At 33.1% G+C, this 16,482-nt stretch overlaps 1 protein-coding gene across 1 annotated transcript; it reads right to left on the bottom strand.

The window, feature by feature from the left end:
• Nucleotides 1-1,434: 1,434 nt before the first annotated feature.
• On the bottom strand, nt 1,435-15,343 carry LOC121980323 (mannosyl-oligosaccharide 1,2-alpha-mannosidase MNS3-like). The gene is made up of 6 exons (XM_042532315.1): nt 15,051-15,343; nt 8,524-9,455; nt 7,167-7,425; nt 2,398-2,595; nt 2,132-2,280; nt 1,435-2,044 (listed from the first exon to the last, which is right to left on the bottom strand). Exons 1-6 carry the CDS (start codon nt 15,129-15,131, stop codon nt 1,786-1,788), a joined length of 1,878 nt encoding a protein of 625 aa, XP_042388249.1. The 5' UTR covers nt 15,132-15,343; the 3' UTR covers nt 1,435-1,785.
• Between the last annotated feature and the right edge of the window lie 1,139 nt (nt 15,344-16,482).

The raw sequence follows: 16,482 nt of genomic DNA, 5'->3' as shown, positions 1-16,482 counted from the left end.
AAAAAAATTAGATTACCTTTGAGCAGTGAATTACTTTCTTGCTCAAGAGAGAAAAGGAGACTACTAATGAGTTTAGGGTAAAAAAAAATTAACAAGTTAGAATTAATATATTATTAACTTATAAATATAATAACATTTATAAAATTTATCAATTTAATTTGATATTTTAATTTTAAAATTATTATTTTTAATTTGATATTTTAAAATTTATCAATTTGTCAATTTATCTGATGGGGCTGACAAAAAACTAAAGTTATTATTTTTTTTAATAAAGTTAGTGAGGTCGAAGCCCACCCTAGTAAGGGTGGCTCCGTCCATCTAACACAAGCATAAAGATGATTTCATAGATCCGATGATTAAAAGCCTAGCGCTGGAGGGGAAGTGAAAGTGGAAGGGGAAGGAAGTGACATAATCATGGACGAGAGCATTACAATTGTTTTTTTTGTTAGCACTATGTTAGCTAGCACATGTATCCAATCCTAACTTGATTAATTTTAAAAATGATCGATTCAGTTGTATAAAAGTTTCTATTGATCATCAAAATAAATTTAAAAGTGCTCACAATGGACGGTCGAACAACTCAACATTTTAAATTTATTATCCTACTAAAAGAAAATATTCTACACTGTACCATAATTAAGAATCAAATTATGAATATTTAAGAGATTACATGAATACCCTAATAATGTACCATAATACATAGACACAATTTTAATGCTATTATTGAGGGAGAGGAAGAGATAAAATAATTTGATCATTTCCCTTAACCATCATACACCTAATTTTTCCCTTACCATCATCCGACTAAACATTTTTCCCCTCAGCCACCAACAATTCGTTCGTCTTCGGTTCTCTCCTTCCTCTTTTGACTTTCCTTCGGAGCAAACAGAGTCTAACAGTCCCACCAAGTCTTATTTCTAAAAGCTACTTAATAAAACTGGAAAAACAAATGATTTTATCCTAAGTCGTTTGAATTTAACTGCTAATGCATGACTTTGAAAGTAAAATCTTAACAAAGTTTCGATGGTTTTTAAAAGAGGGGACATGCTTCGAAATTAACCGTATTTGTGAAAGTCAAGAATTCAAGCCGAATGAGTTAGGTAGTGTTTGGTTAAATAATTGAAATGACTATGGATATCATTTAATAGTAAGATAGAAGGTAAATGAAAATAAAATCCACTTAATTATATAAATTTAACTGATTCCTATAAATTTAAAAATCATTCTCAAATTATCATTTTCAAACTCAAAATTCATACACTATTTTTTATTATCATTCCCAAACTCACCAAATACCAGTGATCCCCTAATGAAGCAATATCACCCTGCAGCAGAAAGAGAAATGCTTATAATTCAACAAATTAGAGACAATAAAACAACTCCTCTACCACAGGATGAACTTACGTGATATTTCTTTCTATTGAAGACAATTGAGACATTAAAAATGCACTTCTTCCAACTACCAATGCAGCATCATAGATGCAAATCAAGACATTTCGTATGACTAAGAGAAAAACTAAAGAGGATTTCTGGAAAAAAATAATAATAATAATAATAAAATATTCTCCAATAGATATATATGCCCCTCGGTTTTTCTTTTTGCACTTTGCCCCATATCTTGGACAACATTCAACATCTTTACAGTGTCAGAAATTGCCCAGGTTGCGGTGTTCTCCATCCCTGCTCTCTTTTAAGGATTAAGGCAAAAATCGAGCTTCTTCAGGCTCCAAAAGTAGAGGTCACTGAAGGTTGCATTGTCGTTACATATATAGGGCCGCTGGAGTTCTAAGCAGCATCTTTAGACTCGAAAATAGGAAGGGGATGGGCTTCTGTATTAAATACATATTTATCCAGCGGAAGAACGTCGTCTTCACCAAACAACAGATACAGATACTTCAAGGTTTCACCTAAGAAAAATGTCTCCATCTTGTCTCTTTTACTGGGAGGTATTCTAGTGACATCATCAAGTGATGTGTACCCACCTGAATCTACCTTTGTATATTTTTCAAAGGCCTCGAAGATTTGCCAACCCCATTCACGGTATCTGGCAATGCAACAAATGTCAAACCCAAGATTTGAACTTATATAAGCATAAGACAATATGACAAGAATAAACTCTGGAGGAACTTACTTTGGATCTCCTGTAATACGATGTAGCACAAATAAAGATTCCACCGTTTCAGGACGTAAGAGATTGTGTCTATCATTGTGCCTTATTATTATATCATTAATGTAATCTGAGCTTTTATTACCACCATCAAGACCCTCTTCAAAATCACCCTGATATAAAACAATCAAGTCTATAACTCCATCAAGAAGAATGTTATTTGATGTTTAAAACAAGGGGGAATACAAATTCACCACAACCATATTCTACTGGTCCGAAAAATAACTCACCTCGATATGGAAATATGCAATTTCAGGAGCAAGACCAGTGGATGTAACGGCATACATTTCAAAGCATGTTTTTGCTAGATCTTCAGCAAGCTTTAAATTCTCCAAATCATCTGGAGTCAACAAATTTTGTGCCATGGCTTTCTTCTTTGTAATACCTTTTGTTGCACCAAGAGCTAGAGTTCCTGGCAGGAAACACACCTGAAAAGAAGTGAATATACATCACAAATCAAGATATGAATAAAAGGATATATATATATATATATATATATATATATATATATATATATATATATATATATATATATATATATATATATATATATATATATATATAGCATAGTGTTTGTTTCATAATAGATATATAAGAATCATAATTGGCAATAACAGCAAGAGTTTATGGTAAAGCAAGCACCATGCTTAAAATAAGCGGATCAAGGTGTTGCTACCAAAGCCTTAGAATAAAAGATGAAGGAAAAAAATTATTAAAATGCTTAAAGATGGTTGTCTTCCAATGTTAATCAAAAATGAAAAAAGTTAAAACATACTGAGAGGGATGAAATATTGTATAGTTGTTATGAAAAAGGACTATTACATCATATTTATAGGAGTCAAACTATAACTAAAGCATCCAATGTGGAATTAAATCTTCAAAACATATAAGCAACAACTCCAACAATTCCATGACTAGAACATCCAAGAAACCCTATAACTCTAACTAATAAACAAACACAAGTTTGCCAGTGTATGCATTTTGGTTCATCTGATCATTATAATCCATACACTACCATTTGAATGGCCATACAAATAATGCAGATGTGAGAGATTGAAGTCTATTGGCACGGTTCTCATATCCATATACCACCTAAGAAACTTAAAGAGTTAATTGGATTGATCAGACCATAAGATCATATGATTCTAAAATTTATCCATGTTCTTGAAAATTATATTGAAAAGTTATCTTTTGTCATATACAAGATTTAAACTATTGTTCTTGTGATGGGGTTTACTTGTTAGCTGTAATGGTCAAAATTTTGGTACCATACCATCTAACACTTAGAACACATCCAACTGTGTGAAGATATGGATTTTTCTCCTTTAAACTACTTACACATAGTTTATTTAATTCTAAAAAAAAATTATAGCAATTAAAAAGATAACTAAAGATCTATTATAATATATTATGCCAACACTCAACAAGATTCAGCAAGTAGTGAACGATTCTGAGATGAAATAAAATGAATTATAATCCTTTAATCTACTAAAAAAATGAATTATACCAATTATTTAGTCAATTGAATTTAAATTTTATTGTTCCATTTTATGCAACAATTGACACACTTCGACACACATTAGAGCATGCTGAAAATTTTACACCTTTAATCTTCTTCTACTTCATTAATTTTGAAAATAAAGCTTAGAAAATTTGATAGTTAAGTGGATTAAAATTTGAGGAAAAGTTACAAAAATATAACACGTCAACTACTATACGTTAGTCGAGATATAATTAGTAGAATTCTTTGAATTCATCTCGACAACTTCTAAAGTGTGTCAAAGCTCTCAGCATGGGTACTACACAAAGAATCATCCATGTTAACCACAATATTGACCATTATTATGTTGCAAAAATCAATCAAAATGATAAATTTTGATATCTAGTATTATTAACATTTCAAAATTTCACAATTTTAATATAAAAGCATATTATTTAGGTAGGAAAAAAAATAATGTAAACATGACTATGCATGGCTGAAAATTAGCTGACAGTAATGTTTGTTGTGGCAACATAAAGCATTTTTATTTCATAAAATTTTATGAAATGTATGATAGTAGCAAAAGTTAAAACCTATTGTTCTACTAAGGACATCCATAGTGATGGGAGCTCTCTAAGAGCTCCCTCAATATCACATCAGCACCACGTCAAAAGTAAAAACCTCCACACATCTCTCCCCTAATTAAAAAATCTCTTCACTATCAAATTTAAATTAAAAAAAAATATTTTAATAATAGTAAACACAGAATCGCTCCTTGTCGAAGGTGAAGGAGCTCCCGCCCACTATGCCACGTCAACAATGGGAGCTCGTATGGAGCTCTTGTTGTGGATGCTCTAAGAATTGAAGGTGTCAATGAGGATGCAAGATGACTTAAAAAAAAATTTACAAACATATTAGCATAGAATGCTTTTTGCAAGATCACAAGTTAATTTTAAAATGAGCTTGCACTAATATTTTGGCAAAATGATGAGAATTTTAAGTTCCTTTATATCTGAACCCCCCAAATAAGATCTTTTCTTCAAAATTGTGGAAGTGGAAATTTACGACTTTACAATCCAAAAGTTGCCTTGCAAATTTGCTTACGTCTAGAAATTGTATATTTCCACTGCTATAAAGAAAAAAAAGAAAGAAAGTCTTAATTGGGTGTTTCAGACAATGGAGGATTTGGGTGTTTCAAACAATGGAGGAACCCAAAATGCACATTATTTTATTTTACCAAAATGAGAGTGCAAGCTGATTTTGAAATCTTAATATTTCATATCTTGCCATTTTACAGACCCTAAAGTATTTTATAAATTAGTTGTTAATCAAGAAATCTTAATGTTCCACTTGGAAGAAAATGGCAAAATTTGAGTGTTTTGAACATGAAAAATTCTAAACTACAATAAAAAAGAGGACTTTAAAATGAGGGAGTGAGCGGATTTTCAAATAAGCATACAGCTAGGAAAAGACATTTTATGTCATTTTACACATCATAAATTAGCTTGTGGTTCATAAATTGCTAACTTCCACAACTTTAGGAAAAAGAGGATATATTTGGGTTTCCAAACATGAAAGATCCTAAATTACCTACTATTTTAAATGAGGGCATAAGTTAATTTTAAAATGGAGAATTCTAAAATACCTATTATTTTAGAAAAAATTAGGGCACAAGTTGATTTTCAAATAAGCTTACTGCTAGGAAATAGCATTTTATGTCATTGTACATATCATAAATTGCTAACTTCCACAGCTACGGGAAAATGAGGTCATATTTGGATTTTCAAACATGGAGGATCTTAAATATCTATTATTTTGCTAAACTATTTTATAATCAGCTCACAGCCTTAAGAAAAACATTTTGTGCCATTTTATAGACCATAGGTTGCTTTGCAAATCAGCTACTTGTCCAGAAATCACAAATTTCCAACACTTTGATGGAGAAAATGCATGATTTGATTATTTCAGAGGATCCTAAATATTTATTTTAATGCCAAGTAAAATGGGTTTTGTAATTCAAATTAGGGGTATTTTGGGAATCTAATCAATAGGAGTGGCCATTAGTGATTTCATTATAACAAGGGCACCAAACAGTAAATTGTCCTTAATTTTTTTAATAATAAAATTTAGAATATTAAAGGAATTGGGGTCGATGAACCTAAGCCATGTCAAGCATGGCCCAGGCTTAAGTTGGGCTTGGGTCCCAACCTTGTTGCACCAACACAGGTATGACAAGTAAAGCACTAGGCCAAGCCTAGCCCAACATGAAATTTTACAGGCCCACTATGCCCATGTTCAGGCCACGCCTATACATGACCATTGACACCATTAATTAGAATTTTAAATACCTATTATGTAAACCAAAACTTTTGTCGATTATGATTTGAATTAGCTGTCAACTTTTTACAGTGTCAAATTTTAATGCCTATTGAATGTAATTTTATTTTATTAAGTCGTTCAGTTAAGATTATGTGGATCAAAATCTTATCCAAGAATGATAAGGGAACATAGGATTGGATTGTAAGTTCCTGAGTTGCTATCCAAGTTCAAATTCTACTTGAGGTTTGAATCATTTAGTCAATTTGGGTCGTAGGATGATAGATGCTAGGGCCATATCACAATCTTGACAACCCCCAAGCATCGGTTTGTTTATACCAGTAACTGCAATTGTACAATCTGGTTAAGAATTGACCAAAGAATGTGTTAGTGGACACAACATTTATCATTTCATTTATTTAATTACAACATGGACACGAGCAAGCAAATTTGCATGCATTTAGAAAGGCATACTGCATTTCTCAATAAGTTGGAGCAACTGTAGTTTATTTTGATACTTTAAATAGAACTGAATAACTGAAAATTATTTTTAAATAAATTTTGGCAAGAAAAGTGTTTTTTTTTGTCTTCCTGCAGTCAGTGAAACAAAATGGTCGCTGTATCAGGGTATTATACTTGATATTTGCCAATCAATATAGAGAAGTGATTAAACCACACAAAATGTAGTGGTTGTAAATAACCATACAAAGAAAGACACCAGATATTTTTAACAAAATGGACAAAATATGAGCTGAATATTAGCACAACACTGCATTTCATGAAAATATACCTATGGCATATGAGCAAGCAGGCTAAATTATCAACTAATAATTCAACAGTGTTAAAAACACATAAACTACTCATCTAACATTTCCAAAAAAAGATTAATAGGTAAAACTATTGAGCTTAGCAAAAATATTATAGATGGCAAAATTTAGTAATTCATATTCTTATATACTTCATATATAATTAATATTGACTAAACAGAAGGTAGTCCTACAAAACTACCGTTAAGTCTGTAACCAACTTTTTATTGTTAAAAACAATATTTGCAACTAAAATTTTTGAAAGTTGAATGAAGATTTTCAAATGAAACAAGAATGGAGCAATATGAAGGAGAACAGGATCTTAAAAGTCAAATGATTCATGTGCTTGAAGAAAAGGTGTTCAATTATGAGCAAGAACTAAATAAAGCCTACATACCAGGTGGTCCATTTTAGGACTGAAATGACCTTTGGATCCATAAGGAAGTTCCCCAACAAAAACCAATCCTTTGGGAATGGATTTCCTAACAAGAAGGTTCCTTAACCCTTTCATTGCTTGTTCATACATCTCACGCAAATAGTTGAGCTGATTGTCAATGTTCCTCCCTTGAATCCAGACTTTTATCAAGTATTCATAGTAGCTGTCACCACGAGATCCCAGCCGAATGTTGTCTCCATGAAACTGACCCGAGTGAGGGCTGTTGTCACAAGAATCAGTTGTGATATTCTCTAATAATTCACATAATTTTATGCAGAGTGGCATAGCTAAAGTTCAACATAAAACAATGTACAGCAACTAACTATTCTGGTAATTTATAACCTATATTTATACTTGGATCAATGAAGGGGCGTCTTGACACAATAGTAAAGTTGTTGCCATGTGACCTGAAGCTCACAAGTTCAAGTCTCGAAAACAACCTCTTGCAAAGCAAGATAAGGCTGCATACAATAGACCCTTCCCCGGGACCCGCATTGGACTGTCCTTTATTTATACTTGGATCAATAAGCAAAAGTCAAAACTAAATTTAAAGCATTGATTAATTAACTTATCCTGGACTTCATCGATATTTCCAATCCATTCTGATGTTTCCTTTGTTTCAAATTGATACTAGACTATTCACAACTATTTCAAATATATCAAACATCACAGTGTAATTAGTAACACATTATTAAACAACACTGTCTGAATTGTTCAAGTCATAATGGGTTGATTAATTAATTTATCTCAAATGTTGGTTATTCTTTTATCTGATATTTCATGTGTTCCAAAATGGAAATTAAACTGTTTAAAATATTGCAAATATATCTCATGCATTAAATGTCAGCAGCCAGCCCATTGGCTGACTAAAACAAAATCAGCACATTCCTTCCCAACCTTGTCTCTTGCGCAACTAATCATCCATGTAGAAATACACAAGTTCATCATATTTTTTTTCCCAAAAATGATGTTTATAAATTGCATCAGTATTCACACCTAAAATTTTTTTGGAGGAATTCTATCTATTTTAGTATCCAGATACAAATGATCAAACATAAACTGGACCAATTATCTGATTTTCCAAGCAAGCCATTAACAATCTATTAAACCTCGCTAAGCACTGAGTAGATTTGGTTCTACTTATATATAAAAATAGCAAAATGGACTAGAAAGCATAATAAATATATATTAACAATTAGATAAAATCAATATTTAACTTGTCTAAAGACAGATTTTTAAAAAAACAACTTGTAAAGGAAAAACATTCTAATAGAGAGAAATTCACAAACATTATTACAGTTTGAAAATCACCGCATACTTGATATAGATAGGCACCAATCCTTCAACCTTTGGTAGTGTCCTAAAATGTTCTAAGACCTTCATTGCAGTTGAACCATATTTGGCATCGCCAGAAATTTTGCTTAGATAGTTAAATTCAAGTTGCAAGGTTGAGGCTTCGGAAGTACTACTTAATCCATCAGGAGCTGCATGAGCAGAATAGTCATGGAGAATAACATCACTGAAAGGAATTTCTGTTGGACTTGAAGTAAATGCTGATAAAAGTCTGTCAGCCAAGTTTTTGGCAATTTCCAAGAAGAGTTCAGATCTCCCATTGTCACTTGTTGTTCCTGTGTCTCCACTTAAATGGTAAGCACTAAGAAGTCCACCTAACACACGGATGGTAGTCTCAAATAGGTTGACCTGCCCTTTCTTTTCAATTCTTTCCCTAAGTTGTTTGTCTATCCAAGTTACTGCTTCAGATATGATATCATCAGCGCCCATTATAATAGCTGTATCCAAAGAATCTATAACTGTGGCACCTAGACCTCCCAAACCATCAATGCCTCTTCGACTCAATGGCATAAGTTCATCATAACCCATTGCGTATTTTCTGTAGCCAGACCAAGCATGAATAAACGCATCTTTAACCTTTTCTTGCCTAGAAATCCAAAACATTTTTTGTTTTTCAAGACTAGAACTAATGTTTTTTGCTTCATCAGGAGGTAGTTGTGGAGGAAGCCTTGGAGGTTTTCTCCAAATTTTTCTTAATCTACCAACACCTTCCTTCACATACTGTTGTTTTTCAACTACAGAACCATTTGACAGTATACTAATTGTAGAACCATTGGAACTTTTAATTGCTATCAAGTATGTCAAACCCACAAGCATAAATAGCATTAGAAATTTTCCTGTACTACAGCTTCCACAGCTATATCTGATGCGGCTAGTAACCAACGATTGAGTAATCACCTACACAGAAGATGACCAAGAAAATATAATCTGTTAATCCATGCAAATTCATGATATAAAATTACAAGATATAGATTCAAATTTCTCTCAATTTATTATGAAACTCAGTAAAACAAATTGCAAAGTCAAACACCTCTATTTGGATAATAGCCATATTGGCCATAACATCTGCATAAACAGTTTCCTCGGAAATGGATTCTGTTCATTCTTGCACACCCAAACATGTAATCTCCCTAAGCAAAGTCATGATAATATTTGAAATAATGTGAGAGAATATACATTTATATCTAGAAACACACTTCTGTTTTCTAAAATTCTTCACATATAACACAGTTCTGGAACATTGGCTCGTAATTTTAAATTTTTAACCATAGGTACCTTGGAATTCTACCATTATAGTAAAAAAAACAATAATATGGGGTGACTACATCTAATTATAAAATGTATTGATACCTTATGACATTTCATGCCATTTTAATTTATTGGCTCGCATCTTATGATCTCTTGAAACAACATTTAATTGCTTTTAGATATTAATATTAATATTTTATTTGTTCATGAAATCTCACATATTCGTCTTAAAATTTTCATATATACTAAATTAAATTTTGAATGTGCTGTTTCGCAAATACAGTAGCATTCTAACTCATAGTTCCATGTATTGATCATTAGTGTGACCACAATGTATCATTTTGACAACTAATTGATGTGTGTAGATTGTATATGTTTTTAAACATTGTTTAGCGCACATCTACTTGTATTTCATGAGTATAATGTATGTTGTCCCCTCAAGGCGGTCCAGTGGCTAGCGCATGAGGTGTTGTCAACTTAAGGTATGGCGTTCAAATCTCGGCATAGCCGAGGTAAATGCCTCCCTCATTCACTATTCCAAGGGCTAGTAGTCACCCGTGATTTACCTCCTCCGTGTTGATCCTAGGACAAGTTGGGGGGCACCGGGGGTGAGCGCAGTCGCCTTTTGCCAACATGAGTATAATGTATATTTATTGCACCATATTTCATTATTATGTCATACTGCCACTCTTTATGCAGAGATCTACTCTTTGCATGTTTTCATTGACAGGATACAACTTCAGAAGAGGCGCCACCCACATCTCAACACCTCACATGGCCATGTCGTGCCCAGAGGCACAGCGGTGTCTTGTCAACGACCTCCTTCAAATTTCTGCATGGGCAGGTCGTGCCCTAAGGCACGGTCGTGCCTCTCCCCATAGAGATCCACACAGTAGGGTTGTGCCTCTTATAGCCAACCACCAAGTGGACAAAGGGTGGGACGGATTTTTTTTCCCAAGGACATGTGCCCGCCAGGAAGTTGATATCACTAATATGCTACAAGAACTAATCCTCCATCTAATGTACAATATTCATTTTAGTATTAGTAAGGTATGATCATTAGGGGAGATGGTTTGTTATACTTTTATGCAACTTGTTGCTTGAAAAATTTATTCAATTGAAAATTTAAAGAATATTTGGCTAATAGCTTAAGGTAAGCAAGTGGAAGGAGGTTATAGGAATGAAAATATTGGGATTGGTCATGGCAGAGTTTAAAGTGTGTCAAATGTCAGCACAACATAGTATTAAAATTGTACTGCTCTAGTGATGAAAGACAAACTTTGTCATAAATGATATTTTAAATCTTAGTGTCGCTCAAAAGATATGGTTGCTCATACTAACACTCTTATAAACTTTTTTTAACTCCAAGGTAACACAATAGTCATGCAAGAATCAAAAACTAATCTACATTGTAAACACTCAATCTGTATCATATTAATGATGTCTCTTTATCGAAAATTAAATCTAACATATCAAAATCTGTGAAAGAATATTTGTCCATTTAATAAAATATTTCTTCACTTATTTTATTATCAAAATACAATATGTCTTTAATTTTAGTTGTACTTTAATTTAAAACCTTCAGCTGAGTCTCTCTAAGTTTCTCTTCATAATTCCTACTGCAAGTTTTTGTCTATACTCTCATCAACTAGCATAATTTCAAGTAGCACACACCAAGGAGGATCATCTAAAATATAATTGGCAAGTTCATCTAGTACTTCTATAAAGAAGAGATAATAGCTTAATTTTGACCCTTGATGTTCATTATGCTATGACAAATTCAGTAACTACATTGTTATAATTACTAAATATTCTCTTTCTTGCTAAAACTCACCACAATAACTATTTAGGAATTTTATCTTAAATTTTTTGAGTTGCTAAAAATCATGTAAATTTTTTTTAATATTTCTTCATTGGTTGTCTTATTAATAAATAACATCTATAGTGAATGTTCCAAACATAAAACTAGTCGTCTACTCAACAATAAGTGAGAAAATGGTAAGAAAAGTTAGACTTTTAGTAAGCCACCATTGGTGTTTGCCTTTTTGAAACCCATGGGAGTATGTTAGAGATCCATAGATTTAATCCTTCTATAATCAAAACAACATTGTATGTGAGCTTTATCTTCTAATTTTATTTGAAAAAATTATTCCTTGATCCACCAAACATCTAAGTCCTTGAAATTTAATTAAGAAACCAAATAGTCAACCAAACTATACCTTCATATCAGAAATTTTACTTATGAAAGTACCCCATTATTTTATCTACTAAACTACGTTATCTAATTATAATAAATCTAGGACTATTTTTTATGCTTACAATTTCTAAAACATTTATATGACAATTGTTAAAATAGACAATGATGAGTTAAGCTATAACTAAGAGCTTTAAGTATTTAGGATCGTTTTTGTAAAAAGATGGAAGGATCGAGAAAGATGTCTTATATAGAATACATGAAGGATGACTGAAGTGGAGGACAGTGTTAGATGTTCTTTGTGATTGTAAAGTATCTATAAAACTTAAAGAGAAATTCTACAAAATGACGGCTAGACTTGCTATGTTATATAGACTTAAATGTTAGACTACAACTCTAGTACATGAGAAGAAGATGAGAGTCACATGAGGATACTAAGGTGGATGTGTAGACATAAGAGGATAAACAAGATAAGAAATAAGAACATTAGAGAGAAGTCAAGTTATGTACTATAAAAAATACTTTTAAGATGGTATGGGCATATACCACTACTAAGTGCTCCAATTAGACGATGTAAAACTATGACAAATACTAAATGAGGAAGAAGACTTGATTTGCAACAATAAAATAAAATAAAATTTTATTTAAATATAAATGATGATATAGTAGAGGATAGAGTCCAATAACATAAGAGAATCCATATAGTCGACCTCAACTAATGGGATAAAGTTTAGTTGTTGTTATCTACATAGCATCATTAGTTAATTTTATAAGATGGCCTCAACCAATATCATTGATCCAACTCTCTAACAATCATAAAATAAGGTTTGTAGCCCTCGGGGCAATGTGCAGCAATAGAGCGCCTACTCAGTTTTCAGGCATCTAATGCTCGAGTCTCAGCTTCGGCGAATTAACGGATGACTTACCCTCAATGAATGGTTGACCTAAGAATGCTGGATAGATGGGCCACCCGCTAGGAACGCTTCCTAATTTACCCTAGTAGCCGATAGGAAATTTCTATGAGGGCAGTCATCCCAAGATTAGTTAAACTGGATACATGGTGTCAACTAAAATAAAATAAAATAAGGTTTGTAAATCAATCATTCAAAATCATGAGGAATGCACAATTTCCTTGTAAAATGATCATTTAACTTGGAATTGTGTTCCTAGATCCTACAACAGATTTCAATTTCAATTTTTGAAAAATGACCAATCACATTTGGAGGATCCACTTGACATCTATTTTGAACCAATGATACTAAGTTTGAACCAAAGTAAACACAATTTAGCCCGGTGATATAACAAACCCATAATGATAAGGCATATCCAATACAGGTGTCCAATAATCCATCATAGGCAAGTGTATTTTCCTCATTTCTTTCTAATGTTAATAAAAACATGACAATAGATATCTTAAACAACATCTTAACCCTTTAATAATGCTTTCATAGTATATATAGTAAAGACTGTTCGAACCATCATTCGAGAATATGATGGCAAAAGTAATCTCAGAGAGCTTCGTACATCAGTGTTGGAGAAATCAAATTTCATTGCCGCGCCATGTTATACAATGAACTAATACTTTCGAGCTTGAGATAGATTGTACCTAGAACCTATAGAGGTATTTTTTTTTTACCGGATTTGAATGAGTAGGCTAACCTAATTTTTTTTGTGCCTCCCTGCACTCTTATTATTAAAGGAGTATTATATCATCATTGTTCTGGGGAAGATAATAAGATTTCTCTTTATGAAACACTAATTTATTACATAGGCAAACCCTTCCCTAACATAAAAAGTTTTTTTTTTGTGTTTTTTATCTTATTTTAAAATTTTCTCTGTGCATTTTGTGTTTCCTGGCTTCCTGCTATCCATAGGAAAGTAATCAGCACCTAACACAGAAGATTATATCAACATCCCAAGCATCATGAGAGAGGAGAATAACTTATTTGGCTCAGAAAGTTGGAAACATCACCCACCTCAACAAACTAATGAAAAACGATCTATAACAAGTTCACTATAGCTAAGAAAATGTTATTATATTTTATAGTCAAATTTCAAGGTATACACTCTCTGCACCAAACATCCAAGCTCCATTGCCTAGCCAAGACCAACAGGACCATATACACCAAGTATAGACAAGATGGAATTGATCCACTAAACATCATTTAATTTTGTATATATTCCTTGTGGTGAAGACAGAATTGTAATTTCAATTTAAGAACTTTTGCCACAGGCAAAGTATCATATTCTTCATGATTTAGAATTCATCCCAAGAATCACAATAAAAGATAGAGGATCTCCCGTAGATCTCACTTTCTTTACATTCTTTTCTCGGATACAAGGCAAACAGTGTATCTTCCTCAGTTCATCAACCTCTAAAACAGTTGTAACTAATGACGAGTTCCAGTTTTTTCTAATAGAGACACTAAACTTTTAAGACAGAAAAGAAATCAATGCAGGGATGACTTGACTAAGAAACAGATCCAGCTACGTGTCCATAAGAAAAGACATAAGCTACGTAGTAGAATAATTTGTTCCAATTGCCTCACCAATTGAGCCTTGATATTACCTATGGTATACACCGAGAGAGAGAGAGAGAGAGAGAGAGAGAAGGAAGAGGAAGAAGAATCAGTAAACATGCGCAGGGTGCAAATTTCATTTTTTAGTTACGCCTAACCAAGATCGATGTCTCCCAAAAATGATAAGAAACCTAATTGAACGGGATAAAAAATGAAAATTACACAATCAATTTCCTATTGTCGAATTGTATATTAGAAATGTTAAATAAACGCAGAAATCAGCTCACGCTCTCTTATCCTTCGAAGGGTGACTACCAAACAAGAATCTCAAAGTTCGAACACCATGATGTTGGTCTCTCTGACGCAATTCACAACAAAAAAATCCAAAATTCAATTCTAATCAGAGGCTAAACAACATTTTATTCCAATAACCAGGTCGCAGAAGGGAAAGTATCTGGCAGGATCGAGAGAGATATATATTATATATAATGATTTGATTAAAGAAGGAAGAGATCTTGAAAGGAAGCAAACCTTCAACGGCGATCGGTGGCGGAACTTGGCATTGTCGTAATGGAGATCCTGCGTGGAATACGGCAGAGATCTGGACGACATGCCCGTAGAAACCGGTTAGGACGGCCCGATCTGGTTTTTCGCTCTCCAACCGCGAGATCGAGGCAGATTAAGAGGAGGAAAAAGAGAGGAGAAGAGGATGAAACCACGCAGGAAGGTAGACTCGCGGAGGAGACGCGAGCAGGGGCGGGGGTGCGGGATGTCGATGGACTCGGGTTGAGTACGCCCTTGCTGCTGCTCAACGACAACGGCCGTGCTTGTTGAGTCAGACTGGGAGGTATTAAAACCGCCAGTTTGATTCTTCTAAAACGTGTCAACACCAATCACAAGCGGGTAAGAGTACCGTCATCCACGCTTGCAAAAACAAATAAAGAAACGGGATTTTCTGAACACATTCTTCGAATGGTTTTGACCACAGGAGAGCTTTTTATTTGCATGGGCAAAACGTTCTCGTTTTTTGTTTTACTGGATGAGTATATCCTATTTTGATCTGCTATTATAAAGACGCCCCACTCTTTATAACATGAGACAAATACTCTCTTGCATATTGTTCACTTCTGATGCTGCGTGTCCTCACTTATATTTTTATCTAAATCTTGAGTGATGATATTATAATAATTATAAAATTATAAATAAAAACTTAAATATTAGCTAAGGTAAATTTTAAGAGACCATAACTTTAAATTCAGATTGACACACAAGATGTATAATATATTAAATCGAAACTCGTTCAGAGATCTATAATAAATTATCGAGTAAAACCTATAAGAACCCTATGTTATGCCCAAAAAATATCAGTTAAAGGTTTTTTGAAGGCTCCGAATAATTTTAATCTTTTTTTAAAAAAAAATTATATTGTAACAGTTACGAAACAGTAGTTATTACAATTGTTATAGTTATAGCAGCTATGAAATTATAGTTGTTATAACTATGTTATAGTTCAATTATAGTAGTTATGAAATTATAGCTAACTAATGTAGCAATTACAAAACTATAAGGGCATGCTTGGTTCAGGGTTATTTTCCATAACCTTAGTTATCCAACCAAGGTTATATTGTTTTAACCTTGTTTGGTTCAGGGTCATGAGTGATTCCAAAATTATATTTGATTCTCGCCACATCAGCAAAATGAGGTTATATCCCGGAATTATAAAACCTCCAAATCGTAAGATTTTGGATGATTCCAGGGTTAAGTAAATTTTTTCTCAAATATAACCTCCTTCGCTATTTATCGGACACTTTTCTTCCTTTTTTTTTTGCAAACCCTAGAGCAGCGGTGACAGATTCTCTTCGAACCAGCGGCGGTGACATACTTCGGCTTGTCTTCTCCCACTTTGTCTTCTTCGAACCAATGACGATAGACTTCTCCCTTTTCGTCTTCTTTGAACCGGCAG

Source organism: Zingiber officinale, chromosome 5A (genome assembly GCF_018446385.1).
Source record: "Zingiber officinale cultivar Zhangliang chromosome 5A, Zo_v1.1, whole genome shotgun sequence".
NCBI classification, from domain to species: Eukaryota; Viridiplantae; Streptophyta; class Magnoliopsida; order Zingiberales; family Zingiberaceae; genus Zingiber; species Zingiber officinale.
The sequence above is the reverse complement of the archived record's forward strand: the minus strand, read 5'-3'. Positions and strand labels throughout refer to the sequence as shown.